At 47.2% G+C, this 19,356-nt stretch overlaps 1 protein-coding gene across 1 annotated transcript in view; it reads right to left on the bottom strand.

Annotated features, from left to right (window-relative positions):
- MUC16 (mucin 16, cell surface associated) overlaps positions 1-17,376 on the bottom strand; it is a 179,502-nt gene extending 162,126 nt beyond the window's left edge. The window contains exons 1-3 of the mRNA XM_006877563.1: positions 17,295-17,376; positions 7,396-7,497; positions 3,857-3,951 (exon numbers count right to left, since the gene is read on the bottom strand). Of these exons, the coding sequence (XP_006877625.1) occupies positions 3,857-3,951; positions 7,396-7,497; positions 17,295-17,376 (279 nt within the window). The remainder of the gene's footprint in view (positions 1-3,856; positions 3,952-7,395; positions 7,498-17,294) is intronic.
- Between the last annotated feature and the right edge of the window lie 1,980 nt (positions 17,377-19,356).

Genomic DNA, 19,356 nt, shown 5'->3' with positions numbered 1-19,356 from the left:
TCACTGCTGACATGATCTTGGATGAAAGCAGAGATTACCTGAAAGATGTTTACCTGTGCTTTATTGTCTGTGCTTTTGATTGTGTAGATCATGACAAGCTATGGACAACACTGAGGAAAATGAGTATTCTGGAACACTTAATTGTGTTCATGAGGAGTCTGTACATAGACTAAGAGGCAGTAGTTTGAACAGAACAAGGCAACACTGAGTGTTTTAAGACCAGGAAAGGTGTGTGCCACGATTGTATTCCTTCACCATATTTGTTAAATTTGTATGCTGAGTAAATAATTTGAAAAGCTGTATTATATGAAGAAGAACTTGGCATCAGGATTGGAGGAAGACTCATTAACAACATGCAATATGCAGATGATACAGCCTTGGTTGCCAAAAGTGAAGAGGACTTAAAATAGTCATTGATGAAGATCAAAGACCACAGCCTTCAGTATGAGTTGTACTTCAATCAATGTAAAGAAAATAAAAATACTCACTACTGGATCAATAAATAACATAAATGGGAAAAAGATTGAAATTGTCAAAGACTTTATTTTGATCCAAACACCATCACCACTCACGGAAGCAGCAGTCAAGAAATTAAAAGATGTATTGGGAAAATTTGCTGCAGAAGTCCTTTTTACAGTGTTCAACAGCAAAGATACCAGTTTGAGGACTAAAGTAACCTGACCTAAACCATGGTATTTATAGTAGCCTCATATGTATGTGAAAGTTGGACAATGAATAAGGAAGACCATATAAGATTTGATGCGTTTGAATTATGGCACTGGAGGAGAATAGTAAAAGTACCACTGACTGCCAAGAGAATAAACAAATCTGTGTTGGAAGAAGGGCATTCAGAGTGCTCCCTAGAAGCCAGGAAGGTGAAACTTCATCTCTCATACTTTGGACATCTTATCAGGAGGGACCAGTCCCTGTAGAAGGACCTCATGCTTGGTAAAGTGGAGGTTTAGTGAAAAAGAAGAAGGCTCCCAACAAGATGGATTGGCACAGTGGCAGCAACAATGCATTCAAGTGTAGCAACGATTGTGAGATTGTTGCAGGACAGGGCAATGTTTTGTTCTGTTGTGCATAAGGTCATTCATTACGAGTCTGTAATGACTCGATGGCACCTAACAACAACAACAGCATGTGTGTCAGAGTAGAATTGTGTTCCATAGGGTTTTCAATGGCTGACTTTCAGAGGTAGGTCACCAGGCCTGCTTTCTTGTGTACTTCTGGGGATAATCAGTTCTCCAACCTTTTGGTTATTGACCAAACATGTAATCATTTACACTGCAGGGACTTGAGTCGGGTAGCGGAGTAGAGATAGAAATGAAGTGTGTGCATACCTATTGGACTGTTCCCTGTCTCCGGTGACAAAGCAGACCATGTGGAACCTCCGTGTGCTGTCTGGACTGCCATCTTTGTAGTGGATACTAGATTTCCATCAGTCGCTGAAAGAAAGAAAATGTCAAGGTTTAGATCCCTGTTAACTCAGAATGATGAAAATGTAAGAAGAATCTTAGCGTACACAAATTTCTTTACAATAACTGTTCTTTCTACTTTGCTTCAAATCAGATGCTGTAGACCCCAGGGTACAAAAGTGACCCAGAGGGCTGTCCAGGTGACTGCAAATAAAATTTTCTAACAGGACACTGTAGACGTCAAATACAGGGCATTCTCAGGAAAAACTTTTGGAACCCTGAAGGGAAGCTGTTCATTTTATAAACAATGACAAATTAAAATGAGACAAGCAATATTCTAATTAGAGCAGAAATTCTTAACCTCTTCTGTACCATGGCCCTCTTTAGTAGACTTATGAACTATATGAACACCTTCATAAAAATATAGAATAAAAGATAAAAATATTAAAAAAATTATAAAGGAAATAAATTGTATTGACATATAACGATCACTCTTAAAAATCATTAAAAAAAATAATACAGGCACTTTTCTAACTTAAACATTAAACAAGGTAATGTAAGCCTAGTAACTACTGGAATCTTGAAGAAAGGCAAAAATGATATTTCAAATGATCAGAACCATTATCACCAGTTGCCATGGAGTGAGTTCTTACTCAGGGTGACCTCATGTGTGTCACAAAACCCCACGTGTGCTCCATAGGATTTTCAGTGGCTAATTTTTTGGAATTAGACAGCCAGAACTTTCTCCCAGGGTGCCTTCAACCTTTTGGTTAGCAACCAAGTGATTAACCAAACCAGGTGATAGAAAAAACTAGGAATTAATAAGGGTCATCGTGGAACAATATGATGGACATAATTATTGTCACTGAACACAAACTGTGTTTGTGAAGATTGTTGACGTGACAAATGATTTATTACATACATATTCACACAATAAAAAGTTTCTCCAACAGTGGTAATGTGATATAAAAAAATTCTGTGATTTCTATTGGTAACAAATTTATAGACACTACTGATATTAGTGTGCTTTGTAGCCTATATTCATCAGTGAATGAAATCCTAAATTTCACTTCAAGATTAGTAAAAATAGAGATGTAGTTGATTTCCAGGTTTACCATCGGCACAATTAGGGAAAAGGACGGTATATTCTTACTTTCAACCAAGGAAGTCTTGGCAGGAAATGGAATAGAGCTTGGCCAAGTCTCAGGAGAACTTCTCTTTTTGGCTGTGACTTCTGTGGGTGAAGAAGCAACTTTCCATGATGTTTGGGCCTCAGATAGGGTGAAAGCAAATGTCTGTGTCTCAGATGGAATGATCTCTCCTTCGGTAGTGGTCTGCATTGAAGTTTCTCCTTGGGATGTTCTGTGAGGATGTTCTTCTTGAGGCATACTTAGTGTATATGTTGGAGCAGAAGTTAGAGCTGATATCTGCTGAAGTGCCAGTGTGTTGGGCTGTCTTGTTGCGAAAGTTCCAAAGGAGAGGACAGTCTTTCTGGAGGTGGATAGGGAGCTGGTTTCTCCCTCAGTGGGTAAACTCATCTGAGAAGGAGCAGAACCAGACCTTGCTGTTTGGTCTGTTTTGAAAAGATCTGTGGGTCTGGATGATACAGAAGAAGTCAAGGTCATAGCCGGTGATGTCATACCTGGGTCTGGATACACCACACTCTCTGAGGCAGATCTAGGATCTCCTATTCCTGAAGTGGAGATTCCTACCATGGAATGTAAGGCAGGTGATGTAAGGATATCAATAGAGCCTATGGGTTGTACTTTATTTGTACTTGTTGCCATGGTATAAGTCATAATGTCTACCCCTGTGCTTTTATCTTGAGGCCTGGAAACTGAGGAAGATGCTGGACTTGCACCTGACTCCACACCTGGGACTTCAGAAAGGTCATGGGTCAAGGTGGACTTTGGAATCACTCTAGTTGAAGGATGTGTAGTTAGTAGTGATAAGACCTTGACTAGGTCTGAGGAGGCTGAAACTGGAGACATTTGGGGACCTGCCTCAGCATTGGTGGGCTTTATAGGTGTCCATTTAGGTAGTGTAGGCAAGTTATCAGGCACTTTGCTCATCATTTCAGATGTATCTGTGACCTCAACTGGGCTCGTGGTCACAGCAAGCGGAGAAAAGGTTTTGACTTCAGGTGAGTGAGTGGAGCCACCACTAATTTCTCCAGAACTGACCAAACTGAGGTTTTCTGTGGTCTGTGGCATTCCAGCTGTGGAGACAATACTCTTATTAGAAGATGGAATACTGGTGGGGTGGGCCATTATTCTTGTCTGTGCCTCAAAGGTATCTGGGCTTTTGACTGGGATCAAATTAGAAGTTAATGCTTTCTCAGTGGACACTTCCCTAATCTTAGGGATTAATGAGGTGGAGGCTATAAATTCCCCCATTGTGGGGGAAATGGCCAGTGGAGTGAGCCCCTCAGGGGACACAGAGGAGACTGAAGAAAGGGCTCCTGGATCAGCCGTCTGCGTGGTTACCGATGACTCTGACAAGGGGCTACTTTGTCTTCCAAGGGTGATAGTCTCTGAGGTTGGGGCCACATCAGAGCTTGAGTTTAAAGGCATAGATGAACTCCATCTAGCAACTAAGCTTCTTCCTAGATCTGATGTGACTCCTCCATGATTAGAGGCTTGAATGACCCCTCTGCTGGTTTGAATTGAGCCTACAGTGGCAGCAAGACTCTGGACCTCTTCAGACCTATCTGGAGATGATGTTCTCTCATCGTTAGAAATAGAATTAACTGGTGTTGATATCTCTGATGGTGTAGATATTCTAGTGGAAGCCTTGGGGCTTAGTACCACAGTGGTGTATGGGTTGGAGAAGGCTGGGGTGGATTTAGAGCTCATCACCCCTAAAGGAGCTAAGGTCTCAGGAAGAGGCATAGATAGATTTAAAGTTCCCTTGATCTCCTCACTGGTGATGGTCTCCATTGAGGCAGAGGTTGTAGATGAAGATACGTCAGTTTTCACTCCTGAAACACTGGTAAAATTTAAGGTTTCAGGACTCTTTGGCCATTCAGAAGACATAGTCCTGGCTGTAGGGATGCTTGGTGAATCTGTGGTGCCAGGGGAGGTGCTGATGACAGTCTTGCGTGTCCCTTTCCCAGATGGAGATGAAGACCCCAGAGGAGGAGTTAAACTTCGGACTCTTTCAGCACTTGTTTCTGTATTACTTAGTGTCATGGAAAAAGGGACAGCTGAGCTGGCTTCTGTCCTGGGTACAGTCTCAGCTGTCCTCGAAGTCATGGAGGTGGTGACTCTTTGGGTTGAGAATGTGCTGCTACCAGAGGCTTTAATGCTAAGAGCGGAAGCAGATGTCAGCAGAGGCACACTGGTTCTTATCCGAAGGTCTCCAGCAGAGCCAAGTTCAGGGGAGAAGTTGCTTCCAGTGTTCACTGGAGTCAGTCCCAGACTAGTTTGTGTTCCAGAATCTGGGGTTTCAGTAGATAATGTATCAGGGATGGTTGAAGAAACCAGCCCAAACCAGGAAGGTGGGTTTGTCCTTCCTGGAACACTTGAACCAACAGCCACCCTGATATCTGCTGGAGATGTAGAGATTGGGACACTTTTCATGGCCTGGATCCAATGTGTGGCTGTCTCCAATGAAGCTGTAGCTCGAGTTGCCAGGTGTGTTGTGCCCCGGGTGCTTCCTGTGTTGGTGCCTCTTGTCATTGACATCTCAGTGGGAGTGGGAAATTCATCAGTGGCTGTGTCACTTGTGGCTTCTAGGTGGAGTGTGTCTATAGACGTTTCTCTGGTAGAAGTTTCTTCTTCTGTGGAGCTAGTCTTTGGGGTGCTTAAACCAGGGACCTCCATAGCAGAGGAAAAGGTGAAAGAACCTGGTAAACTGGTTGATGCTGAAGATCTCTCTGGTTGCATTTCATGACTTGTCTCAGTCCGCTTTGTGTCCTGGGATCCCGTAAAGTATCTAACTGTGGCTCTGCTCCTAGATTCTACTGGTAGGGTGCTGGAAATGGGTGCCCTATGGTGAGAGCTTCCAGGGGAAGTAATGCTGGTGATGTATGTCATGGAGTTGCTGTCTGTTGTTTTGAGAAATTCCCCTGGGTAAGATGAAGAGACCTCAGTTGGAGTTATCTCCTTGCTCTCTGGACTGGTAAAAACCAGGGTTGAAGCTGGAGTGATAGCCAAATTTTTTTCTGGAGATGAAGTTTCAGGTGATTCACTAAGTGCATTTAAAGCGTTCTTAGTTTCCTCTCTATTGATGGATAGCTGGGTTTCAGTCTCTACTAAACTGGAGGTAGTAGATGTAGGAGACTTGGTTTTTACTTCTGAAATGCTAGAAAGACTGAGGGTGTTAGGACTCTCTGACAATTCAGAAACCAAAGTTTTGGTTGTAGGGATACTGGGTGAGTCTTTGGTCTCAGACAAGACAATTCCTGCTGTCTCTTCCCCTGATGGAGAAGACGATCCCAGAGGAAGAGTTGTACTTTGGATTCTTTTAGCACTCATTTCAGCATTACTTAGTGTCATGGAAAAGGGGATAGCAGAGCTGAGCTCTCCCCTGGCTAAGGTCTCAGGGGTCCCTGAAGTCACGGAGGAGGTGACTCTCTGGACTGAAAATGTGCTGATCTCTGAGAATTTATCACCAAGAGCAGAAGTAGATGTCAACATAGGAATACTGGTGCTTATTCTGATGTCTTTGGCAGAACCAAGTTGAGGAGATAAAGTACTTCCAGGATTCAATGGAGTCAGTCCCAGGCTGATTTGCTTCCTGAAATCTGGAGTCCCACTAGGTGGTGATTCAGTGATGGTAGAAGAAACCAGTCCAAGTGATGGGTTTGTCCTTCCTGGAGCACTGAAGCTAACAGCCACCCTGGATACTGGGAATCTTTCTATGGCCTGGGTCAAATGTGTAGATGTCTCAGATGAATCTGTTTTTCTATAGGGCAGGTGAGTTGTGCCCCAGGTGTTCCTTGTACTCCTGTCTCTTGTCATTGAGATTTCAGTGGAACCAAGAACCTGATCAGTGGCTTCTATGGTGAATGTGTCTGTAGATGTTTCCTTGGAAGAAGTTTCTTCTGTAGAGCTAGTCTCTAGGGTAGTGGAAACAGGGATCTCCAAAGCAGGGGAAAAGGTAACAGAAGGTAGTGGGGTGCTAGAAATTAGTGTACTGAGGAGGTCAAGGCTTCCAGGGGCACTGGAGCTGGTAGTGTGCCTTGCACTGGTGCTGACTGTGGTTATGAATTCCTCCACTGGATGAGATGAAGTGACCTCATTGGGACTTGTTGTCATACTGTTCAGGCTGGTAAAACCTAGAGGCTGGGCAGAAGTGGTAGCCAAATGTATTTCTATGTTAGGAACTGAAGTTTCTGGTGGATGCAGAGATGGACTAAAAGTTTCCTTGATCTTTTCTCCAGTGTTGATTAGCTGAGTGTTGCTGTCCATGGTAGATGGAGAAGTAGTGTCCATTTTCATTCCTGAAACACTGGTGGGGCCAAACATTACAGAACTCCCTGACCATGCAGAAGCTGAAGTCCTGACTGTGGGGATGCTGAGTGAGTCTGTGGTCTTGGAAGAGTTTCTGAAGATGAGCACCCTCTCTGTTGTCCCTTCCCCTGATGGAGATGTTGACCCCAGAAAAGGAGTTGTACTTTTGACTCTTTCAGCACTTGTTTCTGTGTTACTTAGTGTCATGGAATTCAGAATAGCTGAGTTGGGCTCTGCCCTGGATAGGGTTTCAGGGGTCCCTGAAGCCATGGAAGAAGTGACTCTCTGGGTTAAGAATGTGCTGGTCTCTGAGATTTTGCTACCAAGTCCTGAAGCAGATGTCAACAGAGGAACACTGGTGCTTATTCTGATGTTTCTGGCAGAGCTGAGTACAGGAGAGAAAGTGTTTTCAGTACTTAATGGAGTTAATTCCAAGCTGGCTTGAATCCTGGTCCCAGTAGGTGATGTTTCAGGGATGGTCCAAGAAACTAGTCCAAATAATGGGCTTGTCTTTTCTGGACCAGTAAAGACATCTGGCACCCTGGTCTCTGTGTGAGTTGTGGAGGTTGGGACACTTTTCATGGTGAGAGTCAATGTGGATGTCTCAGATGAAGCTGTGGTTTCTGTGGTTGGGTGTGCTTTGTTCCAGGTGTTTTCTGTGCTGTGGCCTCTTGTCCTTGAAGTGCCATTGGGTGTGTCCTTGTCAGTTGTGACTTCTGTGGTGAGTGTGTTTGTAGTTGTTTCTCTGGAAGAAATTTCTTCTGTGGAGCCTGTCTTTGGGGTTGAAGGGATGATGGAGGATGACAAACTGGTTGATGATGATGTTCTCTCTGTTTCTATTAGTTTCTTTGTCCCTGTCAGTGGAGGATGCTGGGATCCAGTAAAGAATTTAAGTGTGTCAGCACTGGTCCATGCTGCTGCTGGTGAGATGTTTGAATTGTGTGTACTATGAAGGTCAGAACCTATAGGGAAAACTGTCCCAGTGATATATCTTACAGAGGTGTTGGCTGTGGTTCTGAGCTCCTTCACTGGCTGAGATGAAAACCCCCTAGTTGGGCTTGTTAACCTGCTCTCAGAATTGGTAAAACTGGGGCTGAAGGCTGAGGTGGCAGCCAAATTGATCTCTTTTCCAGGAACTGAAGTCTTAGATGGCTCAACAGAAGGACTAAAAATGTTCTGACTCTCTGTTCTAATAATGGACAGTTGGGTGTTGTTTTCCATGGAGACAGAAGTGGTAGGTTGAAAAGAATTGTCCGTTTCCACATCTGAAACACTGGGGACTTTGACTATGCCAGGACTCCCTGACCATTCAGGACCCAAAGTCCCAGCTGTGGGGATGCTGGGTGAGTCTATGGCCTCATAAGAGGTGCTGGAGGTGAAGACACCACCTTTTGTCTTTTCCTCTGATGAATATGGAGATCCCAGAGGAGAAGTTGTACTTTTGGCTCTTTCAGTACTTGTTTCTGCATTATTTAGTGTCATGGAATTAGGGACAGCTGAGTTGGACTCCGCCCTGGATTGGATCTCAGGGGTCCCTGAAGTCATGGAGGAGATTACTCTCTGTACTGAGGATGTGCTGATTCTTGAGAATTTATCACCAAGAGTGGAAGCAGATGTCAACAAAGGAACACTGGTCTCTATTTCGATGTCTCTGGCAGAGTCAGGTTTAGGAGAGAAGGTGCTTCCAGTGTTTAGTGGAGTTAGTCCCAGACTGATTTGTTTCCTGGAATCTAGAGTCCCACTAGAAGATGTCTCAGGAATGGCAGAAGACACCAGTCCCAATGATGTATTCATTGTTTCTGAATCACTTGAGTAAACAGCCACTCTGGTCTGTGTGGAGGTTGGAACACTTTTCATGGCTTGGGTCAAATGTATGTCTGTCTCAGATGAAACTGTAACTCTTGTGGGTGGGTGAGTTTTGTCCCTTGTACGGCTACCTCTTTTCACTGACATCTCAGATGGAGCAAGAACCCGATCAGTGGCTTCAATGTGGCGTGTGTCTGTAGTTATTTCCATGGAAGAGCTTTCTTCTGTAGGGTTACTCTCTGAGATGGTTAAAATGGAGACCTCTGCAAGAGGAGGAAAGGGGACAGAAACCAGTGCACTGGTTGATACTGAAGTTCTCTCAGATTGCATTTCATGACTTGTCTCAGTCCACCTTGTGTGTTGTGACCCAGTAGAGTGTTCAACTGTTTTAGTTCTGGTCCCAGACACTCCTGGTAGAGGGGTGGGAATGAGTGTACTGAGGGTGTCAGAACTTCCAAGGGCAGTAGTAGTGCTAGCGGTGAGTCTTGCAGACGTGTTGATTGTGGTTAAGAGCTCTGCCACTGGGTGAGATGAAGTCTCCTCAGCTGGACTTTTTGCCCTTCTCTCAGAGTTGGTAAAACTGGGACTAAAGATTGAAGTGGCAGCCAAATTGATGTCTTTTACAGTACCTGAAGTCTCAGGTGTCTCAATAGATGGACTCAAAGTGTTCTTAGTCTTTGCTGCAGTGATGAACAACTGAGCATTGGTCTTCATTGAGATTGAAGGGGTCGATGGAGAAGCGTCCATTTTCACTCCTGAATCACTGGTGATACCAGAGGCTGCAGGACTCCTTGACCATTCAGAAGCCAAAGTTCTGGTTGTGCGGATGCTTGGTGACTCTGTGGTCTCAGAGGGGGCACTTAGGGGGAAGACCCTCTCTGTTGGCCCTTCCCCTGTTGGAGAAGAAAGTCCCAGTCCTGGAGCTGTACTTCTGAACCTTTCAGCACTTGTTTGTACATTACTTGGTGTCATGAACAAAGGGACAATTGAGCTGAGTTCTGCTCTGGTTAGGGTCTCAGGGGTCTCTGAAATCATGGAGGACGTGACTTTCTGGGTTGAGATTGTACTGACCTCTGAGACTTTGTCATCAAGAGTTGAAGCAGACATCAGCAGAGGAACACTGGGGATTATCCTGATATCTCCAGCAGTGTCAGGCTCAGGCGAGAAGGTGCTTCCCTTGTTCAATGGAGTTACTTCCAGATTGGGTTGCTGCCTGGAATCTGGACTGCCAGTGGGTGATATCTCAGGCGTGGTAGAAGAAACCAGTCTAGACAATGGGTTAGTCTTTTCTGGAGCACTTGAGTCAACAACCCCCTTGGTCTCTGCTGGAAATGTGGATATTGGGGCACTTTCCAAGGCCAGAGTCAAATGTTTGGATGTCTCTGATGATGCTGTAACTCCCGTGAGCAGGTCTGTTGTGCCCCACGTGTTTCCTGTGCTGCTGCTTCTTGTTGTTGAGACTTCACTGGGAGCAGTAAACTGACCAGTGGTCTTGTCAGTTGTGGCTTCTGTGGTGAGTGTGTCTGTAGATATTTTTCTGGGAGAAGAGTCTTCTGTGGACCAGGTCTTTGGGGTAGAAGTGGTGACAGAGCCTGGTACACTGATAGATTCTGATGTTCTCTCTGTTTCTAGTCTATTACTTGTATCTGTCCATGGAGCAGACTGTGATCCAGTAAAGAATTTAGATGTGTCAGCACTGGTCCATGTCACTGCTGGTGGGGTGCTAGAAATGGCTGTACTAGGGAGGTCAGAGCCTGTAGGGGAGACTGTTCCAATGGCGTATTTTGCAGAGATGTTGACTGTGGTTGAGAGTTTCTCTACTGGGTGAGATGAAGACACTCCAGTTGGGTTGGTTTCCCTACTCTCAGAATTGATGGAAGTGGGACTGAAGGCTGAGGTGACATTCAAACTCATCTCTCTTCCAGTAGCTGAAGTCACAAGTGGCTCATTAAACACACTCAAAGTATTCTTAGTCTCTGCTCCAGTGATGGATGGCTGGGTTTTGGGGTTCATTGAGATAGAGGTGATAGATGGAGAAGAAGTATCAATTTTCACTCCTGACTCACTGGTGAGGCCAAGGATGCCAGGACTCCTTGACCATTTAGAAGCCAAAGTTCTGGTCACTGGGGTGCTGGGTGAGTCTGTGTTCCCAGATGAGATATTGAGCGTAAAGAGTCTCCCTATTGTCCCTTCTCCTGATGGAGAAGGAGACCCCAAAGGAGGCGTTGTACCACTGACTCTTTCAGCATTTGTTTCTACCTTACTTAGTGTCACGGAAAAAGGGACAGCTGAGCTGGGTTCTACCCTGGGTAGGGTCTTGCGGGTCTCTGAATTAATGAAAGAGGTGACTTTATAGGTTGAGAATGTGCTGACCCTCGAGACTTTATCACCAAGAGTTGAAGCAGATGTCAACACAGGAACACTAGTGCTTACCCCGTTATCTCCAGCAGAGATGGTATCAGAAGAAAAGGGAAAGGCAGTGTTTGATGGAATCATTCCCAGGCTGGTTTGCATCTTGGATTCTGGGTTTCCACTGTATGATGTGTCAGGGATCATAGAAGAAATCAGGCCAAATGGTGGATTTATGTTTCCTGGAGTACTTGAGCCAATGGTTGCTATGGTCTCTGCTGGAGACTTGGCGATTGGGGTACTTTTCATGGCCTGAGTCAAATGTCTGTCTGTCTCAGATGAAGCTATGGGTAGGGATGTTGAGCCCCACATGTTTCCTGTGCTGCTGTCTCTTGTTGAGATCTCAGTGGGAGCATGAAACTTGTTAGTGTTTTGGTCGCTGGTGGCCTCAATAGTTACTGTGTCTGTAGCTATTTCTCTGGGAGAATTTCCCATGGTGGAGGTGGTCTTTGGGGTGGTGAATCCAGGATCCTTAACTGTAGTAGGTTGATGCATGATAGATGGATGTGAGTTTTTCTCAACTTTAAGACTTCTTGTTTCCCTGTTTGTATGCTGGAATTCAGTGCTTTCTTTAGCTCTGTCTGGGCTTGTCCATGGCATTGATGTAGTAGTGTTGGAAATAGGAGTTTGAGGGAGATTAGAGCTTCTAAATTTGCTGGTGGTATCTGGTGATTGTGTCACCAAGAGACTGTTTGTGTTGCTGAGTTGCCCTGATGAGAATGAAGTAACCTGAGATGAATTTATGACTTCATTGTCCATCATGGAGAAGCCTTGAGTGGGGACTTCGGTGCCATTCATGCTGGTCTCTCCTGTATGTGCTGAGGACTCAGGTGGGGACTTTGGTGCCCCTTTTTCTGGTACTGATAAAGGATTAGTGGTCTTGTCTGAGAGTAAAGTGACAGATGAGGAAAAGTTTGTTTTCTCTCCTAAAGCTCTGGTGAGGGTGTTGGTGTTGGAAGTTTCTGACCATTCAGTGGTTAAAAGCTCTGGTGAGGGTGGGCTGGTGTGTGTCTTGGAGCTGATGATGGGTTTGTCTGAGATTGAACCCAGGTCTGTTGTCCCCTTTGCTAATGGCGGTGGAGATGGGAAACTCAGATGGTTTTTCCCAGTCTTTTCACTTGTGGTGTGGTCACTTGAAGTTATGGAAGGAAGGAGAGCTGAGCTGGGCTTTCTCAGTACTGGTGTCTCAGGGGTCTCTGAAGTCAGTCTGCTCCAAGGGAGTGATTTAGATACTGTTGAGTCGTCACTGAGAGCTGCAGGATAAAAACATCAGTGAGCATGAAGGCGATACACATTGTCTTATAATGTTGGCGCTGAATTGGGACCCCAGGGACAGGGCATTGTGAAAAGTTACCCACATCCAAAACTCAAATGAGAATGTTGGCCTGTAATCTGAATCCATTGAGGGCAGACCCATCCTTGTCACCATTGTATTGAGGCACCTCTGGGCAGGTTTCAAACTGTAGCCTTTCTGTTACTAGGTGAGCACTTAGCTGTTTGTGTCACGGGTGGGCACTCCTGATTGGGGCTTGTGGATAATTGCTGTGGAGTGTAGTTCTACTTAGAAACACATGGATCACCTTGAGTTGGAAATCAACTTAACAGTAACTGTTTTCTGACTGAGGGTAGGGGAAGAATACTACTGCCACCTAGTGGCTAGAGGCCAGGGCTGCTACTCAGCATCACATAGAAAATGATTTAGCCCCGAAATGTTTTGCATGTGAAAGAAAACTGGACGATGAATAAGGAAGACCTTATTAAAGAATGATTCCTTTGTGCTATGGTGTTGGTGAAGATACTGAACACACCTTAGACTAACAGAAGAACAAACAAATCTGTCTTGGAAGAAATACACTCAGAATGCTCTTGGAAGTGAGGATGGAAAAACTTTGTCTCATGTACTTGGACTTGTCGTCAGAAAGGACGGATACCTGGACAGGCTTGGTAAAGTAGGCCAACAAAAAAGAGGAAAACTCTCAACTAGATGGATTGCCTGCAACAGTGGTCTCAAGCAAAGCGACAATTGTGAGGAAGGCTTAGGTCTGGGCAGTATTTCAGTCTGCGGTATCTAGAGTTGTTATGAGTTCAAAGAGAATCAATAGCACTTAACATCAACACCCACCAATGTATTCACATTTGTGAGGAAGTTTAGAAACTCCACTATAGAGGGATTAAATGACTAGGACTCGCCTCCAGCTTCTGGGGCTATTACCATGGAGAAAGTAGGCAGGGAAACAGTTTAGTGGGTTATGACCAACATCCCCAAATAAACAAAAGAATAGAATGGAATAAAAGACATCAGGGTTCACTGAACGAAGCACGAGCTGAGTTATTTTATGAAAGTGTTTTCAGTTACACACATAGAAGCAACATCACACCACACACACCACACTGTGTTGTTAATCACTGTCGATGTGGCCCTATTCGTGGCAACCTTATGTCCGGTGCAAGGAGGCATGTGCCATCTTCATGGTCACGGTATGCTTGAGTCCAGTGTTGGGGCTCTGCTTTCCATCCCTCTCCTGAAGGTTTTATTTGGTTTTCCTGACCCTCTACTTTACCAACCACACTAGACCACAATGCATTTCTTTATTTGTTGTCATTAAGTTCCATGGAGTCAGTTCTTACTCATAACGACTCTGTATAGGGTTCCTGAGAAGCGGCTGGTGGGTTTGAATCACTGACCTTGCATTAGCAGTCCACTGCTTTTCCTCCAAGGAGCTCTGGTAGCATAGTGGTTACGAATCGGGCTGCAAACCTTAAGGTCAGCAGTTCGAAACTACCAGGGGCTCCATGGGAGAAAGATGAGGCATTCTACTCCCGTAAAGATTTCAGCCTTGGAAACCCCTTACAGGGTTGCTATGAGTTGGAACTGACTCCAGGACACATCACCAACCAACCAAGCTATCCTCCTGTGCCACACCACTAGGGGGCGTCCCAATTCACACCCTTTTAGTTGTGGTATCAGCTCATCCTCTGATATGCTGTTGAGCCTGGATTCCTTCCCTTTTTCCATGTCTCTATTTCTGCTAGCACAGACCTGGGGTCGTTGGCAAGCTAGGATCCCAATCACTAGGTTCTTACAGAGCCAGGCTCCATACACACCAGCTAGGGGACCTTGAACAAGTGACATAACCAACTGTGTGTTGATTTCCTTTCCTGCCAATGATAATAATATCTCTCCCAGGAGGTTGTTATGAAGAGTATATGGATTCATATATGTAAAGAACTTAGAACAGTCCCTGAACGAAGCAAGATCTGAGTTATTTTATGAAAACGTTTTCAGTTACACACATATAAGTTAGTGTTCTTTGTTAAATACACGAGTATTGGCATGGTTAATTTTGGCACAACAGTTATCACTTGAAAGCAAACAAACCAAAAAATTCAGCTGCATTCAGTAGATTCTGACTAATGGAGACCCCATGGAGTTGAACTGTGTGCTCCACAGGGTTTCAAAGGCTGAGGTTTTGGAAGAAAAGCTAGTCTTTTCTTTCAAGATGCCTCGGGGTGGATTTGATCTGAAAGCTTTTGTTAGTAGCTGAGCACTTAACAGCTTTTGCCACCTAGGCACTCCAGTTATTAACGAGACAGGGGGTGAAATCTGGGCTCAAATGGGGGGATGGGTTTGAGTCATTTAGAGAGGCCAGCCTGGGTCCCTAGGGGAACCAGAATCTGAATCATTAGGGGACAGGGGATAGATATCCCCTGTCTGTTGAGGTGCAAGGTCAGATACATAAAGACACAGGTGCTAGCAGGGGTTGGGGGTAAATAGAGGCAGATGGTTCACCTGTGCAGGATGGAACAAAGTGATCCAGAGAGGTGTGGACACCAGGCAGGCTGCCCCACTGAATCTCAGTGTTTGTTCCCTTGACAGTTGTGAGGCCCAGCGTCGCTCAAGTATGTGGCCAGACCAGCTGGGGCAGCCCCTTGGACCTCCCATCCCAGTCAGGGACCTAGGAGAAGGTAGGAAGGAGCCGGGACAGTGTGGAAAAATAAACCTAGTCTCTTCATGCCCTGAAGGGGGTCTGAGACAGCAAAGACAATGGGTGGAGTCTACTGCCCCCCCCCCCCACACACACACCTCAGACACAGGAACTGCTGGGATTTGACTGCCCCACAGCCCTACCTTCCCAGCACAGAGGGAGCTCAGACCTCTCCTTTCTGTTTGAAGGAGGACATTCTGCTGGGATGAGCAGCTGACACCCCCAATAAGAGAGAAACTGAAACTCTGGCTGGGGCAAGTTAGACACACAGTTCCCAGCATCCCCCCATATAACCCTGTTCCCACCAATTCCCGTCCCTTGGTAGCCCCCCTTCCAGGATCTCAGACCCTCTGGCCAGGTCCGAGGTGAGGCTAATGGCCAGTGTTCAGAGGTCCAGGAGCTCAGCAAAGCACAAGCTTCCCCAGGGGCTCCAGGTCCCTACAGCCCTAGGGAGCCTACTGCTGGGAGGGGCAGGACTGGAGAATGCATGTCCTAAGGGCACAGAGGGCAGGCCCCGCTTGTGTCTAGAAACTTCCAGGAGAGTCAAAATCCTCACTGACTCTCAGGCACTTTCCAGGCCAAGTGTAAAGGTTGTTGTTAAGTGCCGTCAAGTCGGTCTAGAAACCATCCAGAAATGGAATTGAGCCCTTGCTATGTGCGCCTTAGTTTTCTGCTCTATAAAATGTAGGTAATGGAGACCCCTGCTCTCACCCAAGCAGCCTCAATCAACAGAACACAGGTAAAACGCTGGCACAGAGAGATGGGAGATACAAAAGAATAGATACTGAGGTCCTCTGGGATCTTAGAGTCTCTCAGCCACAGGAGCAGGGGTGGGAGAGGGGCAGGGGCAGTGGAGGGGTCCAGGCCTAGGGTCTTGGGGGTGTGTGGAGGATGGATAGGATTCAGGGGATGGATTTTCCCTAGCTCTGGGGTTTTGAACATTGCGTCAGGACCCATAGCGGCCCGTGGACAGCAGAATGAACCACTACTTGGTCTTGCAGCAGTATCAACTTCGTTGCTATGTCTGATGCCATCATTGCAGCCACGGTGTCAGTCTATTTCAGGAAGGTTTTCCTCGTTTTTGCTGCCCACCCCCCACTTAGCATAGTGGTTATGAATCAGGCTGTGAACCACAAGGTCAGCAGTTCCAAACTACCAGCTGTTCCGCGGGAGAAAGATGAGGCTTTCTGCTCCCGTAAACATTTACAGCCTCGGAAACCCTGTACAGGGTCGCTGTGACTCCACGGCACAAAACCACCACCCCACTTTACCAAGCATAGTACCCTCAGGAAAACAACACAGGGCTTATTATAAGTGAATTCAGCTTTCTGTTCTTCTCCGCCCAGGGCTTAAGGGAATCTTTTTTATCTCCTTCCTTCAGAAGCCCTGGAGAGGTGCTAGTCTGATTCCAGGAGAATCCCAGGGAGAGAGGGAGGGTGTGGTCTGAGGCATTGACCTGTGGAATGACCAAGGGCATTCACCTGTCTCCCAGGTGGCCAGCCTTCCCCAAAGTGGGGGTCTTCCTCATGTGAACCGCCCCTGAGGGAGCTTGGGGGGATGGAATAGCCTGTGTTGTAGCAACAGTGCTTTGAGGACACGCCCCACCTGAGGTGGTGGGATCTCTCCTGTGCAAACCCGCCCACCATTCAGGCTATTGTGTGGACGCCTCACAATGGCATCTACCACAAAGCTCCGCTAGGCCTCTGACTCAGGGCAGTGTGTGTGTGTGTGTGTGTGTATACTGGGGCACCTTCCCTGTCTGCTCTGAATAGGGGAGGGGTCAGGGTGGGTGCTCACAAGTCTCTGTCTTCTCTCCAAATGGGGATAAAGAAGGGGATCATTCCACCCCTCTTCAAGTTCCCTTAAGAGAGACCCCTCTTCACAGGGAAACAAATGAACACACACATGGGCACCTGCACACCAGAGAGATCTGGTTAGAAAACCCCAACTTCCCACCCAGGGAAACGGCCAGATACAAACAGGCGTGGAACCAACGTGGGAAATCTTGAACCTTCTCTCCATAGGGCAAAGTCAGTTCCCTCCGCTCACACCACCGAAACTGGACCCCAGCCCTCTTCCTGATATCAGTGGGGTTTCCTTGTGTAGTAGGGCCCACGCTGAACCCCAAAATGACCTACAAACTCCCCCTTTGGACCCAGAAACAGCTTCCCAGCCTGCCTGTCTGCTGCTGCCCCAACCCTCACTGTCCCACACCACACCTGCACTCTCCACATACACCTGGCTGTTCCTGCCCCGGACTTTGCCCCCCACCTCCCCCTGCCAGAGCTGTTCTGTCCCCATCTTCTAAACTCCTGCCTGCACAGATCCCAGTCAAGCCCCACGCCACCCTGGAGTCCACGCAACACCCCCTCCCCCACCCTTCTTCAGCACCTTCAAGACAGCAAAGCCCCTTTCTTCCCGGAGTGACTGGAGTGAAGGGGCACAGCCTTGCTCCCTGGCTGGGGACTCCCGGAAGCCCTGGGCTGTTCTGTCCTCATTTTCCTTCAAGACCAGGGTACAGGTGCTGGGCGTGCAGGTATCAATAAATCCCCAAAGTGAATGGTTTACAGGGACCCTGGTGGTGCAATGATTCAATATTCAGCTGCTAACTAGCCATTTGAACTACAAGGTCGGTGGTTCAAGCTCACCAGCTGCTCCTCGGAAACCCTATATAGGGTAGCTATGGGTCAGAACTGACTCGAGGGCATTTAACAACAACAACCAGAAAGTTAGTGGTTTGAAACTCTAGCCACTCCTCGGGAGAAAGATGAAGCAGTCTGCTTCCAAAGAGATTTACCACCTTGGAAACATTTTGGGGGCAGTTCTGCTTTGTCCTACAAGGTTTTTATGAGTCAAAATTGACTTCTTAGCAGTGGGTTTTGGTTTGGGTTTAGTGGGTTGGTGCCAGAGTAAGCTGGCAAATGCAAAAACACAAGAATGTCAACTATCACATAATTCACAATAAAACATTAAAAAAAAAAAAGACCACCAAAAAAATACATGGGTGTCTCTGCACTGATCCTGGCAGATGTTTAAATCACTACACTGCTATGTATGAGCCCCTCAAGTCATGTAGGCAAACTAGCCTCACCAGGTAGGCTGAGAAGCAGGTTATCTTCCAGAAAGCACAGAAAGACCTCTCTTGCTGCTCCTGGTGGGGACTTGGAAAACCCAAGCCACTGCCTGCCTGCCTCTGTCCTCCAGGGAATCTGTCCGCCTCTTCTGCTGGCCCTGACCCAGCCCTGCTTACCTGGCTGACAGGTGAGAAGGAGGCTCATGGTTAGAGCCAACAGGTGCCTTCGCTGGTGCCCCCAGGGTATAGGGTGCTTCCAGCCCATTCTCCTGCCCATCAGGGCTCTGCTCCGAGCTGGCCGGAGTTCCCCGGGGCCTCACCCCCTGAGACTGAGCCTAGCCCCACCAGGCCCTGGATCTGGGGAGGGCAGTGAGGACACACCTTGCTGAGCCTGTTGAGGTGGGCAGGGCCTGCCCTGGGGGGAAGCCGATGGTGCTGAGGCTGGCAACTTTTGGCCAGCATTATTCAGTCCCCTTAGCGACAGCCAGCGTGGTGACTAACCTCTAGACACTGATACCCTGTGGGGAGAGGCTGGAGGGGGCCCCACCCAGCTGAAACCTGGCTCCTGAGTCTGTTGTTAATCCAGGAGACCCTTGGGGTCTGCCTGAAGGAGGCCGGGCAGGGGTCTATACCTTGGTCTGTCTTGTGCCTAGAAGCCCCCAGCTACAATCTGACACCCAGGGGCTGTCAGATTGAAGCTGGGTGGACCCTCCTGAGGGAGGTGGGGCGCCTCACACCTCGTGACTGGCTCTGGAGGGTTCTGGAATGTGTGGGAGTTGAGGGGAGCTGCCTTTCCATTGGGAAACTCCTTGGCTGCCAGGGGAGCTAAGGGCTGAGTGTGTTCTATTCTTGGGGAGCTCCCAGGGCTACCTCATTCCTCCCCTATCTATGTGGGACAGTGCCTTACTCTGCAGCCAAGCCCTTCAGCTGTTCCCACCAGTAGCAGAAAAGCCTGTGAGGGGCCAGAGTGGGGAACAGGGAGGGTTCCTGGGGTTTGGTCTCCTCCTTTCCAACCCTGAAGCTTCCATCCACTATGGACAGCCAGGCCTGGGCTGTTACACCAGACATCCACAAGCTGCCTCCTCCTGGCCAGTCTGTGCAGACTGATCACCAGCCCAGTCTTCCGTCAGTACCATCAGCCTTCCTCTTCCAGGCACTCAGAGCCCCTCATCTTCCCCTCATCCTGCTCTAACCCTTGAATCCTTAGG

This window comes from Chrysochloris asiatica, unplaced genomic scaffold, assembly GCF_000296735.1.
Source record: "Chrysochloris asiatica unplaced genomic scaffold, ChrAsi1.0 scaffold00530, whole genome shotgun sequence".
Classification (NCBI taxonomy): domain Eukaryota; kingdom Metazoa; phylum Chordata; class Mammalia; order Afrosoricida; family Chrysochloridae; genus Chrysochloris; species Chrysochloris asiatica.
Note: the sequence above shows the minus strand (reverse complement) of the source record. Positions and strands in the feature narration are given on the sequence as shown.